The sequence below is a fragment of the Stegostoma tigrinum genome, chromosome 10 (genome assembly GCF_030684315.1).
Source record: "Stegostoma tigrinum isolate sSteTig4 chromosome 10, sSteTig4.hap1, whole genome shotgun sequence".
Taxonomy (NCBI): Eukaryota; Metazoa; Chordata; class Chondrichthyes; order Orectolobiformes; family Stegostomatidae; genus Stegostoma; species Stegostoma tigrinum.
The window spans coordinates 10,202,133-10,228,202 of record NC_081363.1 but is presented as its reverse complement, the minus strand read 5'-3'; the positions used below and the strand labels follow the sequence as shown (position 1 = coordinate 10,228,202).

Below are 26,070 nucleotides of genomic sequence, written 5' to 3'. Positions count from 1 at the left end.
ACAACTGATGAACTACACAACAGATGAACTAGAATGAAAGCATTACCGCCAAAGCAAATACATGAAAAAAATGAGCATGTCAAATGATGAGTGTGTAATTTAAAAATCTATGTCAAACAATTGTTTGATGGCAGTATATGTGTGATCTGAATCCACCCAATGAAATCATCACCTTGTAATCACTGTCAGATCCCTATTATTCTATATTAAGTGAACCACTCAGAACCACAATATCACTAGCCAATTATGAAGCATTTGGCATTTTGTAGAATAGTCACATAACAACGCCACAATTTAAACATGTTGAGCCACAAGAACGCTGTTGGATTGTCAACACTCAGCAAAGTTGTAACAAAGTACCATTAAAAAAAATTGGAGAGAATATTGGCGGCTGGCTTGAAATGTCAGCATCTTAGTGTGGAGTTGAACAAAACTGTAATTGGTCCAAAATTCATTTATTATGGCAAATATGAGAGCTCAGCACGTAAGCTTAACTTAATTTTGTGATAGAAGAGTCCAAAGGGTTTACTTAAGTAATAAATGACCAGAGCTAACATGGCAGCTTGATCCCTGCAATGATTCGGCTACAAATCAGAAATGCTAATTACAACTGTAGGAGTGTTTTCTTCCCCGGTCAAGTGAAAACATTTCACCACTAATTTTAAACTAGGTACTGGGGAAAAGGTGGCATCCAGCCCTTTTATTTTCAATCCAAATTAAGATCTTGTTGCATATACCCAACAGTAAACAAACACAGGCAAAATAATGAAGTTTAAGTTTATCCCAACAGTAATGATCTAGATTGGTCAAGTTATTGAAATAGTTGCAACAGTAAACTTATCTCAATATTGCAGTATCTGATAATGACATCTGGACATAATGCAAATGAAAAGAACATTCTTTCTGAATAAACATATTTTTACTTTGCACATAAGTAGGATGGGAATCACAATGAAACTGCATAGGAAGTCATTGTAAAGGTGGCATCGGAAGCAGGCAACAAGAGACTTTACATCAAGTGCCACAGATAACGAGCACATTTTAATAAAAACAAGTCTCCAAGGTACCAGAAAAACTATATCACTCACCCTATTGTGCCTCCTGCTACCCCTCATAATTTAATGAAGGCTACATATTGTAAAAATAGCATTCTTTTACCAACCAAGAAAGGGATATTTGGTCATATTTAGTATTCAGTCTTGAACTGCAACTTTTTTGATACAAAAAAGAACAGCTTGTTGACTATTCAAATTTACAACTTTTTTTTGGAAAAGTCTGCAAAATATGCTAAATTCTAGATGTAATTTTCACAATGAGATAATCCTACACGACACTGGAGGAACCAAATGCAAACTGGATGTCCGTTTTGCAGAACACCACCGGTCCCTGCTCAAGCATGAGCCTGACCTTCCCGTAGCCAGTCACTTTAACACAGCATCATGCTCATGTGCCCATTTGAGTGCTCTCCGCATGTTGCAATGCCCCAGCAAATCACAGCACAATGGGAGGAGCAACATCTCATCTTCAAACAAGGCAGTTTACTACGTTCTGGGCTCAATATGGAGTTCAACACCTTCAAGTTGCGAGCCCATTCCTTCCCTTCGCTTGTTACATTTACTACCACCCTCTCTCCACTCCCCTCTATCCCCAACCAGTGGGATGGACTGTTCTTTCCAGTTTGGCAGTTAGACACACCATTGTACTGCCATTCTCACATTCCAATCACTTAATCTGAAATATCAACATCCTTTCTCCCCAGCACTCCAACCCCACACCCCTCCCCACTGTTGCATAAATGCTGCCCCCTTCACACTTCACTTCAGCTCTCATGAAGAGTCATCTCGACTCGAAACATTATCTTGCTCTCTCCATGCATGCTGCCTGACCCACTGTGATCTCCAGAATTTTTTGTTTTCAGTTCAGATTCTAGCATCTGCAGTAATTTGCTCCTAGAGATAATCCAATTTTGTTTTTAGCAGCTTGACAGTTTCAAGTTGGTAAATATCCTTGATAATGTTGAAGTGTTCCAGCTGAACAAACTTAACTTCCCTATGGTATGTGAGAGACAAAATGTGAATGGCTATTGCTTTTTCAGATCTTGCATGACCAACAGAAATCAGGTCAGTAATGTTTATTGTGGTATCTGATGCAGTTTATTTCAGGCTGAACTGCAAGTAATAATTGTGGCGCTATACAATAGGCACCCAAACAAAGCACTAGCTAATTTATGGCATCACATTTTGGAAGGTGGTGGAGCTGGGATTTAAAGCGGTTGTACCTTGACCATAGCCAATCTGTAGGAGAGAAACAGAGAGATCCAGATTCTCCAAATGAGAGACCAATTGGCTGAATCTGCACCAACAACAACCAATTACCAGAAATTGAACTGGTCTAGCCACATAAAATATTGTGGCTTATAAGTACAAGTGCTGTGGAGATGCCAGTGTTGGACTGGGGTGGGCCTTACAAGCAAAGTCAGCTGCTAGGGCTTCTGCAGTGAGGAGGTTCCTGACTCTTCAAAGCCTGATCCATCATCTACAAGTCATAAGTCAGGAGTGTGATGGAATGGTCTCCATTGCCTGGATAAGTGCAGTGCTAACTCAAGGAGTTCATAATTATCCCCAGGACAAAGCAGCCTGCTTGACTGGCACACCAGCAAGCACCTTCAAATTTAACACATTTTATCACTGATGCACTGCAACAACACACCAAGTCTCCTTTAATAGCACTTTCAAGGCCATGACGTGTACCACCTGGAAGAACAGGGCAACAGATGCAAGTTCCCCACCAAGCCACACGTCATCCTGACTCGGAACTACGTCACCATTCCTTCACTACTGCATGGTCAAAATGCTGGAAATGTCTTCCCAACAACAGTATGGATAAACACACAGCATACGGAGAGAAGGAGGCTAAGAGGGGATTTAATAGAGACATACAAGATGATCAGGGGATTAGATAGGGTGGACAGTGAGAGTCTTTTTCAGAGGATGATGACTTCAGCTTGTACAAGGGGGCATAGCTACAAATTGAGGGGTGATAGATTTAAGACATATGTCAGAGGCAGGTTCTTTACTCTGAGAGTGGTAAGGGCGTGGAATGCCCTGCCTGCCAATGTAGTTAACTCAGCCACATTAGGGGCATTTAAACAGTCCTTGGATAAGCATATGGATAATGATGGGATAGTGTAGGGGGAGGGGCTTAGATTAGTTCACAGGTCGGCGCAACATCGAGGGCCGAAGGGCCTGTTCTGCACTGTATTGTTCTATGTTCTATGTTCTATGGCCAAACACACAGCATATGGCCTGCAACAGTTCAAGAAGGCACATAATTCTTTCAAATTTGTGTCACAGATAGACATGGTTGTTTAGCATGCTTGCCTTCGTTTCTCAGACCTTTGAGTATAACAGTTGGGATGTCATGTTGAGGTTGTACACAATGTTGGTAAGGCTTCTTCTGGACTACTGTTTGTAGGTCTGGTTGCCTTGCTATAGGAAGGATATTATAAAACTGGAGAAGGTTCAGAAAAGATTTTCCTGGATGTTGCTGGGAATGCAGTGTTTGAGTTATAAAGGTAGGCTGGGACTTCCTTGACCGGAGCTTAGAAGGTTAAGGAGTGGCTGTACTGAGGTTTATAAAATCATGAGAGGCATAGATAAGGTGAATAGCAAATGTCTTTTCCCTAAGGTGGGGACAGTTCAAAACTAGGGGGCATATTTTTAAGGTTGGACAGGAGAGATTTAAAAGGGCATATGGGGCAACCTTTTACACACAGAGCATGGTTAGTGTGTGGAATGAACTGCCAGAGGAAGTGGTGGATGCAGGTATAGTTATAACATTTAAAAGATATTGAGATAAGTACATAAATAAAAATGGTTTGGAGGGTTATGGGCCAAACATAGGTAGGTGGGACTAGTTTAGTTTGGATATACAGTCGGCTTAGACAAGTTGAACTGAAGGGTCTGTTTTCATTCTGCATGGCTCTATAAGACACCTTATGAAGGGAAATTAGAGACAGGTAATACTGATGGCCTTGCCATCCAAAGTTATTTCTCACAATGCAAGTTCTGATAACATTCCAACCTCAGTTTACCCACCCAGGGAACCTCTTACCTTTTCTTCCAGTTCTTGCTTCAGCAAATGGTACTTCCTCCTGAGCTTGGTATTTTCCGCCTCACCCTGAAGTAGCTCTTCCGTCAGTTTGTTACATTCTGTTTTGACCTTTTCCACCTGGCGTCGTTGTGCTTTTGCCAAACTCTTGTCATGTGCCAGCTCAGCCTAAGGCACATAACAAATCAACCTCAATTATCAAATTTTCGAAAAATGCTGACTGCACCCAAAGTTTACGATTAGCATAAAGTTATAAAGTGTCATAAGGTGACGTTAAAAATGTTTATACTATACTGTGCTTTTTACAAAAGCATAACAGTTTTAAGAAGAGAAAAGGTAAAGAACACAGTCCACCACATACCAGAACTGGAGTTGTGTTTTCAACATTACAAAACTACCTATACATCAGAAGCACTCAATTGGCTGTAAAAAACTTTCAGATGTAGTGCATTCATGAAAGCCACTATATGAATGCAAATCCTTCTTGCTTTACATGAGTACATCTGCATGAACTGATCACATCATTTAAGAGAACGTGGGAAACAGTATACGTCCTGTAATTTAAACAGTTCAAGAGTCTAATGGCTACACACAAGAAAGAGAAATTAGAGCTTTCAATCATTGCTTTGGTAATGTTAATGAAGGCCCCAACTAATAAATCCCGAAGCAGCAGAAGAAATTCTACTAATATACCATTGAAAACAGGTTACCCTTTGAATCAGATGAAGTTTGATATTACTGTTTGAGCCTCAATATACCAACATTTCAGTTTGAGTCCATGTCAGTGATAAGTCGACAACCAAAAATGTATTGCTCACCTCCATTTTCTCCTGTAAGGAAACCATAAGGTGTTTTGCAGCTGAGAAGAAACTACCTTCAATAACCCGAAGAGAACATTTTGTCAACATCATCAATCTCTTTCAGTCCAAATTACTTGCAGTGGTACAGTTTTTGTTTTGCATATACTCGTGTCAACGTCTCGAAGGCACCACTATGGCAACCCTTGACTACTTCTAATTCAAGTTCTAAGAAGTACACACCTCCATTAAGTTTCCGAGTAACATGGACTAGGTTCTGAAAGCCCATTTTTAGCTAGCTGTGGGTGCATGGTGCTGGGGAAAATATAATTTCAGTGTAAAAGAAATAATTCTAAATACAAAGCTGAACAGATGCAGTTTACAAGATAATAAAATGTGAGGCTGGATGAACACAGCAGGCCAAGCAGCATCTCAGGAGCACAAAAGCTGACGTTTCGGGCCTAGACACGGTGAGCCTATTCAAAATCCATATGACTAAAGTGCACGGTGTAAAGAGCATCCGAACAAGATGTTCTCGCTGCGAAAAGGCAGGGGAATACCACTCAATAGCCTGCCACTATCCTAAATGCAAAGGTAAGATACAACCCCCAACCGGAAACTTTGCATGCAGCGCGTGTGACCAACGGTTTTCAACACAGTCAGGCCTTGGTCAACACGAGAGGCACAGACACCCGGTTCTGCGTAACGAGAAACGCCTCAATCCGGCACCAAAAGTCAAAGGCAAACCTGGGAGAAGTGACCGTGTGTGGTCACAGGAGGAGGGTGCACTCCTGAGGGAACTAGAGGTGAGATTTGCAGGATGCAAATTTATAAACAAATCGATCGCAGGCATCCTTAAAACGAAAACACCCAAGCAAATCTCTGACAAGCGCAGACTCCTGGCAAACACCCCGACGGAGGTCCAAACGATCTGCGAGTCGACGGCAGACTCGAACGATTCTGAGGCAGAGAGCGTCCGGGAGAATTCCAATGATGAAGCCCAACGCCCAAGAGCTAGCCGGAAAACACCGGCTTCGATCCCTAAACATCGAGACGTAGACGACCAGCTAACACAAGCTGAAGAGCTCTTGGGTGCAAGGAAGGACCCGGACACACTTGCCCTCGGAATCGGACTAGTGGAAAGCATTACCGACCTACTATTAAACAGTAGGAAAGGACAGGACAAAAACAAAACGCCCCGAAAAGACCGGGCCAAGAAAGACAAAAAACCCGGTAGCAATACCGGAGCAAAAAAACGATGGGCAGCAAGCAAAGCGCTGTTCAGAACAACACAGCTGCTATACAAAACCAATCGGCGCCAACTGGCTCGCGAGATCATGGGGGCGCCGACCTCATCCGCTTGTCCTCTAGCAAAAGAGGAATTAGAGACATGTTTCCGTGAGAAGCTGTCTAAAGCAAACGAGAAATCCAACATCAACAAGTATGCTCCATACTCAGGCAAGGTCGATGACGGGTCCTTGATGAAACCCATAGAGGTAGAGGAGGTCGAGGCAGCCATCAAGGGGATAGACGAGAACAGTGCCGCCGGGCCTGACGGCCTGAAACTGCAGGACATCAGAGCACTACACGAGGAGGAGGAAACTCGTCTACCCCGCCTCTTCTCCCTATGGCTAAAGTCAAGTACAATCCCCGATTCACTAAAAAAGAGTCGAACGGTCCTGATTCCTAAGTGCGAGGATAAGGAACGCCTGAAAAACATTGACAACTGGCGACCAATAACCATCGGTCCAATGCTGCTCCGGCTATTCACGAAAATAATGGCAAAACGCCTAAGTGAAACAGTCGAAATAAACCCCAGGCAAAAAGGGTTTCTAGCAGCCACTCCCGGATGCAATGAGAACATTGTTATCCTCGAAAATATCATCAAGGGAGCGAAACACAACCGCAAGGACCTCGCAGTTGTCTTTGTTGATCTGGCAAAAGCTTTCGACTCGGTTGGGCACAAATTATTAATAAAATCTCTGCAAAGAATGTTACTACCAAAAGCCTTTGTCCGTCTTATTAAAGACCTATACAATGGCAACACAACAGTGGTGGAAGGGAACGGTAACTTAACCACCCCAATAACCATAGAGAGGGGCGTGAAGCAAGGCGACCCACTCTCACCAATTCTATTTAACATTGCTCTGGATCCGTTGGTGTGCTCTCTGGAGAGGGCCAACTCAGGGGTCTCCATGCCCCTGGGCGGCAGAAGAGTCAACTGCTCGACTTTGGCCTTCGCGGATGACATCACCCTTCTAAGTGACTCACACACCGGTATGGCTAGGAACCTGAAGCTGCTCCAGGCATACTGTGACCATACGGGCCTCAGTATTAACATAGCGAAAACGAAGGGATTCCACTTCACCTTTAAAAGGAAGACCTTCATATACAACCATTTCGCAAACTGGAAGCTACGGGATGAATCCATAGCCTACATACCCCCAGGCGACACCGAGAAATACCTGGGTGCCCGCATCGATCCATGGGCAGGTGTGGCAGAAGGGCAGTGGGAGGAGAAGCTTAAGTCCTGGGTTCAGGGAATACAGGCAGCGCCTCTCCGACCACGACAACGGTTGGAAATCCTAAAGGTGCATGTCATCCCCAGATTGTACTTCCATCTGATCCTAACAGAAGCATCACAAACTACTCTTGTAAAGCTGGACCAAATCATCCGTAACGCCACGAAAGAATTCCTACACCTACCACCTCATACCGCAGACGGAATACTATATTCGAGCTACAGGAACGGTGGTCTTGGCGTCCCAAAACTCGAAGTGCAAATACCATCCGCGATAATCCGCAAACGCGAAGCACTAGACATGTCAAGCGATGTAGTCATTCGGGCCACCTTTCAATATAAAGGAGAGAGCAACACAGAGACAGTTGCGGGACTGCGTGAACTCAAAGTCCTAAAGGAAATTGAACATTTCCAACCCAACAGCCGCGGCAACGGTGAGGGGGAGATAGACCTGATGACTGACATGCAGGACATGATGCCGGTAGCACAAAAGGCAAACGCGGGGCAACCGAAACCACCCAATAGGTATGCAGGCTGGAGGGAGTGGGAATTCGAGAAGTGGCAAAAGCTGGAATGTCAGGGAACTGGCATCCAGTACTTTAGAGATGACAAGATCTCTAACTCTTGGATTAAGGCTGGAGTACAACAAAAATCCTCTAGATTCATTAACAGCGTGCTCTTGCGGTGTAACCTATACCCGACAAGAACCACATTATCTAGAGATAGGCCGTACAGAAACAAATTATGCCGTAGATGTGAGATGGCAAATGAGACCCTACCACACATCTCAGGATACTGCCCATTCGTTAAGAACGCTCGAATCAAACGCCATAATAAGATCGCTGACCAGTTGCAGAAACACGTCAGTAAGTACGGCTGGACATCGTACGTAGAGCCCAGACTATTCGATAAACACGGCTCACTATGGAAACCCGATCTCATATTTAAGAAAGACAAGAAGATCGCGGTCGTAGATGTCACAGTGCGGTACGAAAATGACAATAAAGCACTGGAAACAGCATGGCGAGAAAAAGTGGAAAAATATAAACACCTGAATGCCGAGATCACGAAACTGACAGGAGGCGAGGTGCCCAGCTATTTTGGCTTCGTGATGGGCGCACGAGGCAAGTGGTCGGAAATGAATAACCGCCTCATGACATTCCTCGGCATCGAGAGATATGACACTTTCGCCCAAAAGACCTCGAGACTCACTCTGTCACTGACACTCGAACTTCTGCAACTCTTCAGTGACAAGTGAGGAAAAACCGCAAACGGTGAATTTAGTCCCTTCACCGAGACATAAGAACATCAAAGTTGCACATAACATCTGTCTCCGTTAATGACAATAACAACCTGCCTCATATAACATCAGTATCACCCGGGCCCTTGGTCTACGGTGACGCTAGAGAGTACAACAACATCGACAAGCGATGTAAAGACTCGGAAAAGGCACTTCCCCGAGTGTTCCTAAATAGCCAAATGCCTCGTCATCTAATTAGTGACGCGCATGAATGGATGAACGAGATTCCCACTGTCCCTACCTATCTGATGAAGGGTCTAGGCCCAAAACGTCAGCTTTTGTGCTCCTGAGATGCTGCTTGGCCTGCTGTGTTCATCCAGCCTCACATTTTATTATCTTGGAATCTCCAGCATCTGCAGTTCCCATTATCTCAGATGCAGTTTACAAGTGGGTTTCTTATGATCCACTCTTCATTCCTGGCAAATTATACTGCATTTCATTGCACTTTTACCTATCTAAATCAATTGTCAGTGAAACAGAGAAAATAGCAGGCTTAGGCTATTCACTTCTTTGATTCTGCTCTGCCGTTCAATACAATCTTGGCTAGTCATTCAAATCAGTCCCCCTTCTCCCGCTTTCTCTCCCTACCCTTTGATCCCATTAGCCCAAAGAACAGTGTCTAATTCCGGCTTGAAAGCATTCAATGCTTCAGATTCAACCATCTTCTGTGGCAGTGAATTCCACATGCCCATTAATCTCTGGGCAAAGAAATTGCTCCTCATCTCAGTCTTAAATGGCCTACCCCGTATCCTTAGACTGTAACCCCTAAGACTTTAAGAGCATATGACATAAAAGTTGAAGTAGGCCACACGCCCGTCAAGTCTAATCTGTCTTCAATGTGATCACGGCTGAACTGGTAATTATCTAGTTCTGGACAAGTCAAGCAGAGGTTGGACATTAGCCAGCAATTATAATTTAAAGTATCAGCCCTCACTCTATGGTATTTTTTTTGACTCATTCTGGAACAAGCGGAACGTAATGGCCGAGAGCTGCACAATTGAAAGTGACCTTTTTCACAAAAGTTGCTAAATTGAAACCCTGTCTTCAGCCTCAAGTAAAAGACCTCATGGCAACATGCTTAGAGAAGCACACACGGACTTAACCAATACAAACCCTCAACTGATATCAATAAAACAATTTATCTGGTCATTTCTCTCATTTCTGGTTTGAGCCTCAGTGTACAAATTGTGCATTGTGTTTGCGTACAGCAATGATCATATTTCATATATCTTTATGGCGCAACTGGCTGTTAATTAAGATGTTACTGAGTGTCTGAGAGAAACAAAGCCTTCACTTTGATAAAACAGATTCGGTTTGCTCCAACATTTAAAAATGTTTGATGGGCTGTGAAGTGCTTAGGATTAGCCCGAGAACACACTATAAACAATAGATTCACTTCTTTCTTTCAAAAGTAAAACCAAACGAGAGATACATTTAATGCTTTGAAATCATGCCCTAAAAAGAATGCTATCTGGTCTAATTAACTTTCCTTACCTTTAGCTCACTTAGGTTATTCTCTAATTTATCCCGCTCTTGTTGGAAATTTTTGAGTGCTTCCTGCTTATTCTTTTCATGTTTATTTCTTAATGTCTGCATCTCTAATCTGATGTCTGCAAGTTCTTTTTGGTGTGCATCCCTCTCCAAATTCAATTGGCTGTTCAGGGAGGCAAGTTCCTCTTGGGCTAACGTCTGTTTTGCCTGAGCTTCTGAGATGCTCTTTTTAATCTCTTTACTGGATTTCTCTTCCTGAGCTAGTTTATCATTGAGCTCAGATCGAATGGAACTTAGCTCAGAGATCATTCGCTGCATTTCTAATAGCTTCTCCTGACTCTTTTCATTTTGCCTCTTTAAGGCCATCAACTCATTCTCCAGGTGCTGTTTCTCCTCTTTGGTCCGAATGTGCAACACACACTGCTCATGTAAGTCAACTTCTAATTTGCTGGAACACTCATTAGAGTCATGCAGTTTTCCATCCAAGTCCAACAACTCTGACTTCAACTCATTGAGCTCCACATCTTTCCGTCGCATATCTTCCTCCTGCTGCGCCCGTTTGAGTATGACATCGTTGAGTTCCTTACGGAGGCTCTCTATCTGATGCAAGGCCACAGAATGCTGACCCTGGAGTGCTTCTTTCTCTTTATTTGCCTGGTTGTGCTGCTCCATCCAATGATTAATATTCTCCTTCTGCTTTTCCAAATCACGTTCCAACTTCCTGCATTTGATTTTCCACTGTCTGATGGACTCTTGAGCTTTTATCTTCAATTCATCTTTCTTCTTTTCACTCTCCAGTCGAAGGCGTTCAACTTCTTTCAACTGAGCCCTGCATTTGTCAGCTTCCACACCAGACTCCTTCAGTTGGCGGGCTAGATCCACAATTTCCAAACCTGCAGATTTATGATCTTGTACACAGTCATCATAACGGTTCTGGATTTCCTGGAGCTGGTTCAACATCCTGAGTTGCTGCTTCTCTCTTTTCTCTAGATCGGAGTTGAGAACCTTGAAACACAACAGGAAACAGTATCAGTTATTCACTAAATGGTCACTAAACATGCCTAGCCATTTCAACAATTAGAATTTCATACTGACTGATATAGTTTTATAGTTATGCATTGATCTGAAGATTTTGCATTGGACACATGAATTACAAGACAAAGAAAGCGAGGAAATAACATTACATTCACTAGAATATTCTCCTTTAAAATTTAGGACTTTCAAGATATGTCAAACTGCTCATTTTACCATATTCCAAAACATCTGACATACTAACTCCATAGTGTGAGATGCAAGAATTTGAATGTCCTTCTCAAATGGAAAATGTAACGGAGTAGATATTGACAAGTGTCAACTCATCCATTACAATTAGAAATAGTCTGCGGAAGGAAGAGAAAGCAAAATCACAGACCCTCTATGAGAAAACAATTCCGCTTCATCTCCAACTTAAGTGCTAGGCATCAGAGTTCAGCAGGCAGCAGAGAAGGCAAACGGAATGGTGGCGTGTATTTCAAAGGGACTAGGGTATAGAAGTAAAGACATCTTGCTACAACTATACAAGACACAAATCACAGGTAGGTCATCAAAAAATGCTGATCTTGCTAATGTTGATCTTGCTTTGTGTATGTCCTGTTTAGCCATAACCTTATGTGCCTCGCTCTGTCTAAGCACCCTCTGATCTGTACTTCCTTTATCGCTATTTTCGGCCTGTACTGCTCAGAAAACTAGACTTTCACTGTCCTAGGTTCATGTGGCTATAATACAGTAAATCACATCAAATCAAGAATACCAGGGGACAGTGCTGATTCCCTTATATAAGGAAAATATATAGGGACCTTGGAGACAGCCCAGAAGGTATGCAGGGATTTTCTTATCAAGAGACATTAAGTGGGTTAGTCTTGTACCCATTCAAGCTTATAAGAATGAGAGGAAATCTTATTTAAACATCTAAGATTCTTAGGGAGTTTGACAGGGTAAATGTGGAGGAGTTATTTTCCGTTGAGGGATATAATTTTCACACCATGTTCACATTTGCTTTGACCCTCAGCAGAAAATAAAATCCCAGATTGTGTAAATTGATTGGTTTGTCTTGCTGCTATTAGCAATAGCCAAAAATGACCTTTTTTAATAGTAACTTTAATAACTTCCCATGTGGTTAACAGTGAAGAAACGGACACTTCACTCCCTGAAATGCTGCGTAATTACATCCAAAAGGGAACAGACATAATTTAACCATAATGATGGCCAATTAAATATACTCTGGGAGTAAAGTATCCAAGAAGGCCAATTGTGCAGATGTGGAGCAAGGTAGAAATTTTGTATGTCTCGTTGACATACCTCTCACCCTATTCAGTTTTACAGGTCACCTTTCATAGTGCAAAGTTGACACACATCTCGAGGAAAAAACTGTGGAACTCAAAGGGACTGGCTACACATCATATATATCATCTGTGCTTTTAGTAAGCGTTTTGACTGACCACAGTGGAACGGCTCAAGCCTTTTCACTTTTGATCAGCCTGCCTACACTTAGCAATGATGGAAAACTGAGACGCAAGGTTGTTCCTTGAGCCAAGCACATATTGGAAATGCTAAGTCTTTCTAATTTACATTTCTACTTCTTTGTCGCTACCTGTGAAATGAACAAGGACTGAGTGAAATCAGGTCCTGCTCCAAATTTAACCATTCACCCACTCAGAACACAGCAGCGCCACTATACAAAGAACAAAATAATAACACAGTACAGTAAGAGGCCCTTCAGCCCTCCAGGCCTACATTGATACATTTTTCCCTTCCACACTAAATCTGTCTCCATTTACAGGATCTGTACCCTTCTGTTCCCTTCCTGTTAACGTATTCATCCAGGTGTTTCTTGACTACCGTGAAATATATTGTGCAGATTTGTTATTACCTGAAAACATCACAAGAAAAACAAATGAAAGGCACTTCTGCATGGCCTTCCTCTATTAAGTGAAGGGAATTGCCAACAATATTGTATTCCTGCAATATTAAACCTGCACTTTGAAGGTGAAAAATATGCTGAGAATAAACATTAAACATAGAAATACATCACAGAAGTAAATCTAAGCAACAAGAAAGTGCATTTTTTAAACTGCATAATGAACTTTCACATGCAATATTAGCTTGGTGACGAAGAAGCAGAAGTGTAAAGAAATAGACTCCATACTCTTGCCGAAACATGTTGGAGGATTAGTGGCCAATCACTTATCTGCATCCAACAGACTTGTTCAAACAAAAAAACAAAACAAACTGAGTAAATGGATGTTGGATAATTCCATTGATTTTTCTACACTCAACCCAGTCCTGTATTGCTTGGGATTCAGATGCTTTGAACTATCGCTGCACATGATCTATTCCCTCGGAATGAAAAATTGCTTTCACACAAAGTGCACATTGGATAGAAACAGGCTATTCAGTCAAATGCCTGCTGCTACTTCATCTCATGTAAGCTCTAACCCAGGCATACGAAGCACCTACAATAGCACACAAATTCATTTAGGAAGGAAAACAATGTTCGGACTGTGTCTATTGATTTACCCAGCCGTGTGTACTAACTATACAAACTGAGCATTTGCTACGATGAAATGTAATTTGAAATAGTACTGTTAATATCATTAGATAGATGTATGTTTTATATATACAGGCATTTTGAGAAGATCACTTCTCAAAGCAAAGGACAATGGCTAATGCAGCAAATGTTGTATTTGCAAAGATCACAAGTGTCTCAGCTAGATCTGCAAGACTTATACAGAGAGAGAGAGAGAGAGAGAGGAGCCAGATGACTCAGTTTGAGTATATAAAATTTATTGGTTTCCAAAATTACAGAAGTGTGGCTGCAGATAATACTCCAGCTGATGTCTAACTTGTGTCTTATACATGTTCAGCATAACCTCCCTGTTTTTCTAAGGGCCAAAGAGAAAGGTATTAATATGAGAAATGCCAAATAGACTAGAAAGGGAAAGAGACCATGAACCTACCAGCTGAATAATAGATTAGTCTAGAATGTAGAAAAAGACAATAAAAATAAAAATAGAGGCTTTATATCTGAATGCATATGTTTCAGAAAAATAAAATGAATTAAGAGTAAAAATATAAATCATTAAGTACAACTGACAGTCATTACAAAGGTGTTACTACAGAATGTAATGCAAAGTATGTAATTCATGTATATTTTAATATCATTTATTTCAGGGATTGGATTTTGAACTGGTGACATTAGGGTTTTGGTCTGTGTATAATTAACTTGCCAGTGTTTCTGCAGCAATGATTATTTTGAAATCAGCATGAACGTCTGAGTCCCTGGATTGATAATGAGAATTTGAATGCATTGGAAGTATTTAACGAGCAGCCAGAGTAAACACAGAGGAGCATTAGCTTGTTTTCAGTCTAGAAGCATTTGGACTTTTCTTATACTTCAGAGAAAAATCTATACCTTGGAAAGCTATTGTTTTCCGTTCACTGAAGTCTTGGTTGAACTTGGATGAAACAAACAGTTTCTTCTAGAGAAAGGAGTGAGTTCAGAAAAATGAGGAACAAGATTAACACACAGCATAAGTATTTTAGTTGAAGTTCCAGACCAGAAGTGTTTGGATAGAACCCTGGCAGAATTATTCTAGGCTGAGAAAGTCTAAGCTCAGTTGTGTAACGAACAAAGGAAGATGCTACAAAACACTCAAGTCTGGGAATTGAAAGAATCAGTGAAATTAAACATATAGATGCAACAAAGAAGCAAACTCACTCCAGTGTATGAATACTCTAGCATGATTTGTGTTGAGTTAGATAGTATTATATTTTTAGTGAGAATTTCAAAATCTTTCAGATTTTGTCATACGCAAACAATTTGGTTTATTCTACTTTGTCTTTTCTTTTGTGTAATAAACTTGTTATTAAAGCGAAATCTACAGCTCTGTCTGCTTGCATTTCAGTAAATGACAACCTTGTTAAATAACAGAAAAGCTAAATATGATTTATCAAATGAGATTTTAGTCTGGGATCTGATATGTCCAATTGCAACATTAGCTGGAATAATAACGAGATTGCACGCATTGGGACTTTGAAGGGTATAGGACATTTAGATAGAACAATAAACTATGAAACAATGGAGGGTGGCTCTGTTCATTAACAATGGCACTAGCACAATAGTCAGCAATGACCTAATTTCTGGAAAGAAAGAGGTGGAAATAGTTTGGGTAGTATTGAGAAATGATTTTTAAAAAGTCTCTCATGGGAACACTGTACAAGTCTCCTAACAGTAACCTTATGGTGAGGTGAATCACAATGGAGAAGTAATGAGAGCTGTCAGAAAGGTGTAGCAATAATACTAGATTTTAATCTACAAATTGACCGGAAAAGTAAGATGCCAAACCTTCCTAGAAAAGGAGTTCAGATAATGTTTTCAGGACAGTCTTTTTTTAGCATGTTCCCACAGTTGATCGGACAGCAGATGTGGAATTAAATAAATAGGATTAATTTTTTACATCACAATGAAGGTATCTCTAAGTAGCCTTATCCAGCTGATATTACTATTAGCCTAGTTAGATACCAGACTGAAATCTGTTCTCTCTATATAACCACTGCTGTATTAATACCGATTTTCTTTCCTGATACCTCCTTAATGATCACTTAAGATATCGCAGCAGAATTGGGGAGGCAATGCCTAACAGTATAATTGCTGGAAGGTTAATCCTGAGATCCAGACAATGTTGTGGGGACTCATGTTCAAATCTCAGCACAGCAAATGGTGAAGTTTGAATCCAATATAAAAAAAAATTAAATTGTTGATTGTCAGAAAAACCTATCTTGCTCACTAATGTCCCTTACGGAAAGGACATAAGAACTAGGAGCAGGAGTAGGCCATCTGGCCCTTCGAGCCTGCCCCGCAATTTAATAATAATTTACTAAGATCATGGCTGACACAGCTTTTTGATACTCAGCTCCACTTACCCACCCACACACTATAACCCTTAATTCCTTTACTGTTCAAAAATTTATCTAGCCTTGCCTTAAACACATTCAGCGAGGTAGCTTCAACTGCTTCACTGGGCAGGCAATTCCACAGATTCACAACCCTTTGGGTGAAGAAGTTCCTTCTGACCTCAGTCCTACATCTGCTTCCCTTTATTTTGAGGCGATGTCCTCTAGTCTAGTTTCACCTGCTAGCGGAAACAACCTCCCTGCCTCCACCTTATCTATTCCCTTCATAATCTTACATGATTCTATAAGATCTCCCCTCATTCGTCTTAATTCCAATGAGTATAATCCCAGTCTACTCAGTCTCTTCTCATAATCCACCCCTCTCAGCTCTGGAATACAGTGTAGGGACATACTGCTGAGGTTGTAAACTAGGGTCAGACTATGTTAGGAATATTGTAAGCAGTCTTGGTCCCATATCTAAGGAGAGATATACTGACACTCAGAGGAAGTTCCATTCTTACCTGGTCTGGCCGACATGTGACTCCAGACCCACAGCAATGTTGTTGACTCTTAACTACTCCTAGGGAAGTTAGGGATGGGCAATGAATACTGGCCGAGCCAGCAATGCCCTCATCCTGTGAATGAATAAGAAAAATTCAGGCCATTTCATCCATCAAGTCTACTCTGACAACTGATTGGCATCAATACATTTCTCATCCCTGAGGCTGTAGACTTGCTCGCTGAGCCGGTATGTTTGATTGCTGGCATTTCATCACCCTGCTCGATAATGTTGTCAGTAAGCCTCCAGTGAAGTGTTGGTGTTCTATCCTGATTGTTATTTATATGCCTCGGTTTTCTGGGGTGGTGGGTATTACTTCCTGCTCTGCTTTTCAGTGGTTTGTACAGCAAATCCAGTTCAATGCATTTGTTGATGGAGTTCGGGTAGAAATGTCAGGTTTACAAGAATTCCCTGGCATGTCTCTGTTTGGCTTGTGCTATTAAGGATGTGTTGTCCCAGTCAAATTCATTTCCTTCCTTATCCGTGTGTATAGAGACCAGTGAGAATTGGTCGTGTCTCTCGGTGGCTAGTTGGTGTTTTTGTATCCTTATTGTCAGTTTTCTTCCAGTTTGGCCTCTGTAATGTTTCTCACAGTCTCGCATGGTGTTTTGTATGTTATGTTAATCTTACTGGTTGTGGATACGGAATCCTTTACATTCGCCAGGAACTGCCACAGGGTGGTTGTTAGTTTGTGGGCTAGTCTGACACCCAGAGGTCAGAGTAGTCTCGTGGTCACCTCTGATATGTCTCTGAAGTATGGCAGAGTGACAAGTGTGTCTGGCCATGTTGTGTCCTCTTGTTGTGGTCTGTCGTGGAGGTAACGGTGAATTGTGCTCTTTGGACATCCATTTCTTTTAAAAACTCTGTATAAGTGCTCCTGTTCTGCTTTATGCAGTCCTGGGTTGCTGCGGTGTGTTGTGGCTTGTTTGAATAATGTCCTGATGCAGCTCCATTTATGGATGTTGGAGTGGTTGCTGGTATAATTAATATCTGATCCATATGTGTGATCTTTTTGTATACACTAATCTGGAGTTCCCCATTGTTCGTATGTTCCACCATTATGTCTAGGAACGGTAGTTGATTATTGTTCTCGTCTTCTTTTGTAAATTTATTCCAGTGAGGAAGTTGTTTGTGTGTCAGTGGGTTTCTTCTGGTCTTGTGCATTTGATAATCACGAAGGTGTCACCTACATAGTAGACCCAGAGTTTGGGTAGTGCTGTCCATTCTCAACCCCATTTTCCTGCCTTCTCCTGTAACCTTTGATTCCCTTACCAATCAGAATCTATCTATCTATCGATCTGTCTTAAATACCTTCAAAGACGTGGCCTCTACAGCCTTCTGTGGCAATGAGTTCCAGAGATTCACCATTCTCTAGCTGAAGAAATTCCTCTTCATCTCAGTCCTAAAGTGTTGTTTCTTCAATCTGAGGCTGTGCCCTCAGGTCCTAGTCTCTCCACCTAGTGGAAATATCTTTGCCACCTCCTCTCTATCCAGACCTCTCAATATTCTGTAAATTTCAATTAATCAGATTCCCTCCTCAACCTTCTAAATTCCATTAAATACAGACTCAGTCCTCAACTGTTCTTCATTTGACAAGCTCTCATACTTAGGATCATTCTTGTAAACCTTCTCTGGACCCCCTCCAATGCCAGTATATCCTTCCTTAGATGTGGGACCAAAACTGCTCACAATATTCCAAATGTAGTCTGACCAGGGTTTACAGCCTCAGCAGTATGCCCCTGCACACTGTATTCCAGCCCTCTCAAGATAAATGCTAACACTGCAATTGCCTTCCTGTCAACTGAGTGTGCATGTTAACCTAAGAGAGTCCTAAGTAGCTTCATGCTTGATTGATCAATTTTATTGTCACATACCGAAATAAAATTAAATGTCTTCTGAAAATCTAAGGCTGGTACCTATACCAGTTCAACTATATCCATAGAGCAAAAACTTTGTTAGCTCTTCTTGTCTTTAAATATTTGTAGAATCTCTTACGATCTCTTTATATTCCTGGTTATCTTTCTCAAGTACTCTATTTTTTATCTACTTCTTTATTAACTTTTTTACTCATTCTTTGTTTTGTTTTAATATTCCAACGAATCTCCTGTACTTCCACCTGCATTTGCTCAATTGTATGCTTTTCATTTAGTTTTATACTATCACATTAGCAGTTAACCACACATGGTGGGTCTGACCCTTGGATTTTTTAAAATTTAATCGGAATGCATCTACTCTGAGTATTCTGAAATATTACCTTAAACGTCCCCCACAGGAACTCAAGTCATTGAGGATAGGTAACTGTACCTCCTCCACTTTAACACTCAACACTGGAGCACCCCAAGGACGTGTCCTCAGCCTCCTACTGTACTCCCCGTACACCTACAACTGTGTTGCCAAATTTCAAATGAACGCCATCTACAAGTTCACTGATAACACCACATAGTGGGATCGGTATCTAACAACAATGAGTCAAAATACAGAAGGGCGATAGAGGGCTGGGTGACATGGCGCAATGAAAACAGTCTGTCTCTCAATGTCGGCAAAACTAAAGAAATGATCATCGACTTCAGAAAGAAGGGAGGAGAATACATCCCCATCTACATCAACTGAACTGAGGTAGAGAGGGTGAAGAGCACCAAGTTCCTCAGAGTGACAATAACCAATGAACTGTCCAGGACTTCCCACGTGAATGCGACAGTCAAGAAGGCACAACAATGCCTCTTCTTCCTCAGGTGGCTCAGGAAATTTGGTATGTCCATAAGGTCCCTCGCCAACTTCTACAGATGCACCACTGAAAACATACTGTCCGGGTGCATAACAGCCTGGTACAGCAATGGCTCTGTCCAGGACCGTAGGGAACTACAGAAGTTGGTGTGCACAGTGCAGACCAGGGCGGAAGCCAACCTTCCATCCATGGACTCCATTTACTTGGCTCACTGCTGCAGAAGGGTGGCCAACGTCATTAAAGACCCATTGTACCCTGGTAATTACCTCCTACAACCTCTTCCGCCAGGCAGAATATACAGAAGCCTGAAAACATGCAAAGGCAGGTTCAGGAACAGTTTCTTTCCAGCCGTTATCAGACTGTTGAATGGACTGTACCCTCAAATAATGTAACCAGCAATGTAACCTGTGTGTCTCAAAGTCTTTTTGATCTGTACATCCTCTGTTTCCTGTTATCTGCCTGTTCTGCTCATAAACAAAGCTTTTCACTGTATTTCAGTATGGTTTCAGAATTTTTTTTTAAATGAGTTGCTTGGTTGAAGGGATGGAGATAAAGAAACCAAATTTGCTGAACACAATGCAGTAAAATGTATTGTAAAGAGGCATAACGGGATTACAAAAACATTTAGATAGATTAAGTGAGAGGGAAAAGATGTGAAAAATGGAGTATAATATGGAATATGCTAAACTGTCCATTTTTGCAGGAACAATAAAAAAAGCATATTCTCTCAATGATGAGAGATCACTGATTTCTGATATTCAAAGGGATTGGAGTGCCCTAGTGCATGAATTACATAAGATTTATATGCTGGTAGAGCAAGTATTTCGGAAAACTATGGAATGTTATAATTTATCATGTGGGGAATTAAATATAAAGAGATGGGCACTGTTGAGACTGCATCTGAATTACTATGTGCAGTATTGGTCATCTTATTGAAGGAAGTATCCAAATAGACTGAAGGCAGTACAGAGAAGGTTTATTAGACTAATACCTGGATTGGTGAGGGGCAGTCCTGTGAGAAGGCGTTTGACATGTAGGCTTATAAATACTGGATTTTAGAAGACTGAGAAGTGACTTGACTCTAACGTGATATGATAAGGGGGCTTGATAAGATAGCTGTGAAGAGGATGTTTCTTCTTACGAGAAATATAGAAGTAGGGGTCACTGTTTAAAAATTAGGATTGCCCATTTAAAACAGAGCAGGCTTTCTTTATTTTTAACTCAAAGGGTTATGAGTCTTTGGAAAAATGAAAAAGTGATGGAAGGATAGTCCTTGACTACCTTTAAGACAAAAGTAGGTACAGACATGTTAAGCAAGGTCAAGGTTATCAAGAGTAGGCTGGAATACAGATTTGCTTTTAGAATCAGAACAGCCGTGATCTTAATGAATGGTAGAGTAGCATGAGTAGCTCTAGGGGCTAAAAGCGTACTCCTGCTCCTAATTCATATGCTTGTATGTGAGCTTATCCAAAACTACTTCCTCACCAATTCTGAACATTTCTCGTGACTGAGTTTCCACTCAACTGACTCTTAGTTAACCTCAAAATTGGAGGAACAGGAGACAAGGATGAAACATTGGCTAAAACATAAGAAACAAGGATACTTACTTTGAGATATTAAGTGTGAATGAGGGTATCAAAATATTGAGTGAGGTACCACAGTGATCAGTGTAAACACTATTACTGTTTCTAGTTTACAGCAAAGGACATTGGCCCTAACAACAGTCCAGCTTTAATGCTCAAAACTGTACTGTAGAATTAGTAGTGCTCTGAATGAGTAACAAAGTGAAAAATTGCACAGATACGTCACATCCATAAAGAGCAGGATGAATCGGAAGCAGCTAATTAGCAGCCTGTTCAGCCAAGTCAATCACCAGCAAAGTGGTAGAAGGTGGAGTCAACAATGCTGGCAAGCTACACTTGCTCTCCAGTTGCCCACTCACCTTTGCTCAGTTTAGCTTAAACTCAAATAACTTAAAGATAGTGGAATCAAGGGTTATGGGGATAAGGCAGGAACAGGATACCAATTGTGAATGATCAGCCATGATTATAATGAATGGTGGTGCTGGCTCGAAGGGGCAAATGGCCTACTCCTGCACCTATTGTCTATAACTCCAGACTTCTTCATACCTTTGGTCCAAACATGGACAAAAGAGTAGAATGGTGGGGTGAGATTGACTGGCCTTGATATTAAGGCAGCATTTGACCAATGGTAGGATCAAGAATTACTTCATTGAAAGTTGAACTGGAGCAGGTTGACTGGAAATGCATTTTGGGTATAAAACAGTGGATGAAAAATGGGAGACTTTCAAAAGAGAGATGAATAGAGTACAAGCTAAGCACATATCCAGGAGAAATAAATCTGAGGTAGACAAAATTACAGTGTCCTGGATGGCTGAGGATATTGAGGAGAAAATAAGAAAGAAAAACGAGGCAGATGATGCATGCCAAAACAATAAGATAAATTATACCAAAGATACCAAAATAATAAATCAGGAAGAGTACCTCAAATGCAGGAGAGAGGCTAAGGTTGAAAAAAAGAAAACTAAGAGGAATCATGAGGACAGGCTGCACAAAGAGTAAAACAAACAGCAAAATGTTCTTCAAACTTATTAATAGTAAAAGGAGAGGGCCCATAAGGAGCAAATAAGGTAAACTGCTCAATGAGGCAAAGGGTGTGGCAGAAGTACAAAATAAATACTTTGCTTTCGCCTTCAACAAATTACAAGATGATAATGGCCCAATAGATAATGTTGAGCGTTAAGCTACTCAACAGTATAGTGCTGAATAAAGAAAAGGGGCTAAAAAAGCTGGCAGTACTCTAGGTAGAGAAGTCACTGGGCCCTGATGGGGCACATCCTAGTCTGTTGAGACAGGTAAGTGAGCAAATCGCAGGGCCATTGAATAAAATTAGTCCTAGGGGACTGGAGGGCTGCAAATGTGATGCTGTTGTTTAAGAAAACAGCAAGGATCATCCAGAAAACTACAGATCTATCAGCTTGACACCAATAGTCGCAAAACTGAGAGGTCAAAATAAGGGTTCAGATAAATATACACAGAGAGAAAAATAAGTTAATATTAGTCAGTTATTATGGGTTTGTCAGGGGAAGGTTATGTCTGTCAAATTTAGTTGAACTGTTTGACAAGGTAACACAAGCAATAGATGAGGGTGGTACGATGGATGTTGTATATTTGGACTTTCATAAAGCATTTGAGATGATGCCACATGGCAGGTTGGTTAGCAAATTAGAAACATTTGGACTTGATGGGTTAGAAGTTACTAAAAGATAGGAATACATGGGCATTTCACAGACTGGAGAAGAGTTGAAAGTAGTGCTCCCCAGGGATCGGTGTCGGAACCCTTTCTTTTTCTGATTTATATAAACAATTTAGAGATGGTCGTTGAGGGCAAGATCTCTAAATTTGCAGATGATACTAATCTGGGGAGAACACTTAATTGTGACAATGATGCTACGTGACTTCAGAGGAACAATGACAAGTTGGCCAAATGGGCACAGGCCTGGCAGATAATTCCGATGCACAGAAATGTGAAATAATGCATTTTGGTGGAAGTAACATAAAGAGACAATACAGGCTCAATAGTACAACTTTGAGGGGAGTATAGGACGAGAGGAACCTCAAGGTTCAAGTGCATAATTCTCAGAAGGTGGCCAGACAATTGAAACAGTTGTTAAGAGGCTTATACAATTCTTCGTTTTTCAATACAGCATAGAGTATAAAAGCAAGGAAGTGATTCTACACCTCTAAAAGCATTGGTCAGACCACACTTGGAGCATTGTGTTCAGTTCTTTATCTAAGGAAGGATGTTAAAGGCCTGGAGACAGAGTGTAAAGGAGATTTACTGGAACGATACCAGGAATGAGGGATGTTAAATGTCTTATTTTCCTTGGAAGAGAAAAGATTAAGATGTGACCTTATTGAGGTGTTTAGGACAAGACAATGAATGATATTCTGTTTCTTCTAGTTGATAAGTAAGTAACTGTAGGTCACAATTTAAGATTGTCATAAAGAGAGCCGGGAGTGAGATGAGGAGGAGAAACTCCTTTATTCAGAGTGTTGTTCGAATTTGGAATGTGCTACCTGGAAGTGTGATAGAGGTAGGTTCCATAGGAGGTTTTAAAGGTAAACTGAATATACATTTGAAAGTGATGAATTTAGAGGGCTACAGAGATAGGCAACTCTTTTGGGAATCAATACAGACATGATGGGCCAAGTGTATCATAAATTCTATGATCCTATGATTCCTAAGAAGCCACAGTAGAATTAAAGTCAATGGGTATGAAGTGCCCTCTACTGGCTCAGGTGGTAGCTACTACAAAATCCTTGATTGAAAGCTGATGATAACAGCCTCAGGACAGCACTGTTGGAGTTTCTCGACAAAGTTTCAGAGTCCTAACTATTTCGAGTTCATTCATAAATCTTCCCTCATAAGTGCAAATGCTCGCACACAGCAAGACCTGCACAGTATTCAAGCTCGTTCTTAGAAAAGGCAAATAACATTTCTGCCACATAAATGGCATTGTGGTTCAGTGGTTAGCACTGCTGCCTCACCACGTTAGGGACCTGGGTTTGATTCCAGCCTTGAGTGACTGTCTGTGTGGAGTTTGCTCATTCTCCCCAAGTCATCGTGGGTTTCAGCCAGGTACTCCAGTTTCCTCCAACAGTCTAAAGATGTGCAGGTTAGGTGGATTGGCCATGCTAAATTGTCCACAGTGTTCAGGGATGTTTAGATGCTTTAACCATGGGAAATGTAGGGTTCCAGGGAAAGGGTAGGGAATGAGTCTGGTTTCCCCGGAGGCTTGGGGACGGCTTTGCAGAATACCTCTGCTCGGTTCACACCAAAGAACTGCACCTCCCAGTCGCGAACCATTTCAATTCCCCCTCCCACTCCTTGGACAAGATGTCCATCCTTGGCCTTCTGCAGTGCCACAACGATGCCACCTGAAGGATGGAGGAACAGCAACTCATATTTTGCTTGGGAACCCTGCAGCCTAATGATATCAATGTGGATTTCACAAGCTTCAAAGTCTCCCCTTTCCCGGCCGCCAAAACCAGCCCAGCTCGTGCCCACCTCCCTAACCTGTCCTCCCACCTATCCACTCCTCCCACCTCAAGCCCCACCCCCATCTCCTACCTACTAGCCTAATCCCGCCTCCTTGACCTGAGCGTCCTCCATGGAACAACCTACCCCCTCTCTAACTCCCCACCTACACTCACCTTTACTGGCTCCAACCTGGCCTTCTTGACCTGTCTGTCTCCTCTCCACCTATCTTCTCCTTTTTCCATCTTCTATTCACCTCCCTTTTTCTCCTTATTTATTTCAGGATCCCCTTCCCCTCCCCCATTTCTGAAGAAGGGTCTATACCCCGAAACTGCTCCTCTGATGCTGCTTGGCCTGCTGCATTCATCCAACTCTACATCTTGTTATCTCAGATTTTCCAGCATCAGCAGTTGCTACTCTCTACGTTCTAATCTATGATGAGTTATTTCTTGGCTCAATGTTTCTTCAAACATTTATTTTCAAGTACACAGGTGTTTTCTTTCAATGCATGAGATCTGTAAAGTTTTTTTTAATATTGCTCACCAATGCACATTAACTTAAAGAGGACAAATCTGTATCAAGTAAATGGCAAAATCACCATGGTCCCACTGTAACATGGCACTGCCCTCTCATTAGAGAGACAACTAGTAGTAGTAGTTCAACCAGAGAGTCACTACACCTCAGGCAAGGGGAGAGGTTGAGGAGGAGACTCCTTTGTGGTAACCTCAGCCAGTGCAGGAATTGAGCCCACACTGTTGGCATTACTCTGCATCGCAAAACCAGCTGTGCAGCCAACTAAGCTAATTGACCCCCATGCATACAAAATACTATGACTATAATAGAGGCTAAGAATTTTTGGACAAGTCGCTCATCTTGCTAATGGAGGTGATGGCCTAATGGTTTCCATCCAGAGACCCAAGTAACGCTCTGAGGATCCAGGTTCAAATGCTGCTATGGCAAATGGTGGAGCTTGAATTAAATAAACATCTGGAATTAGGAGTCTAATGAGGAGCACAAAACCATTGTTGATAGTCAGGAAAATCCAAACTGGTTCACTAAGGTCCTGTAGGGAAGGAAACTAATATCCTCTCCCAGATTAGCCTGCATGTAACTCAATATGATTGACATTGAACTATCCTCTGGGTAATAAGGGATGAGTAATAAAAGTTGAGCTGGTTAGTGTCTCATGAATGAACACAAAAGCAGCTCCAAAGCCTGGACACCATTTAAAAGCACGACGTAATGGCTTATGACTTCATGTATGTTACATACCTTTTCTAGAAGCGTTTAGATTTCAAACTAGTGTCATCTGGGTGTTGGTCTATATTTTGTGAAGGACTTTAATTAGGTCAGGCTTTGAGGAAGCAGTATGTGACAATGAGCAGATGACTGATGGCCTCCTAGAGAGTTAATGGGGGTTTGTTTATATTGTTTAGCTTTACAACAGGAGAGAGCAAAGATTGAAATACATTAGATAGTGAAGTGTGGAGCTGGATGAACGCAGCAGGCCAAGCAGCATCTTAGGAGCACAAAAGCTGACATTTCAGGTCTAGAGCCTTCATCAGAAAGGGTCTA

At 41.6% G+C, this 26,070-nt stretch overlaps 1 protein-coding gene across 1 annotated transcript in view; it reads right to left on the bottom strand.

The window, feature by feature from the left end:
• The window catches only part of LOC125455519 (centrosomal protein of 128 kDa), a 475,711-nt gene that overhangs the window by 327,436 nt on the left and 122,205 nt on the right, over positions 1–26,070 (bottom strand). Inside the window, exons 13-14 of the mRNA XM_059648981.1 lie at positions 10,223–11,224; positions 4,114–4,278 (exon numbers count right to left, since the gene is read on the bottom strand). Coding sequence (XP_059504964.1) covers positions 4,114–4,278; positions 10,223–11,224 — 1,167 coding nt within the window. The remainder of the gene's footprint in view (positions 1–4,113; positions 4,279–10,222; positions 11,225–26,070) is intronic.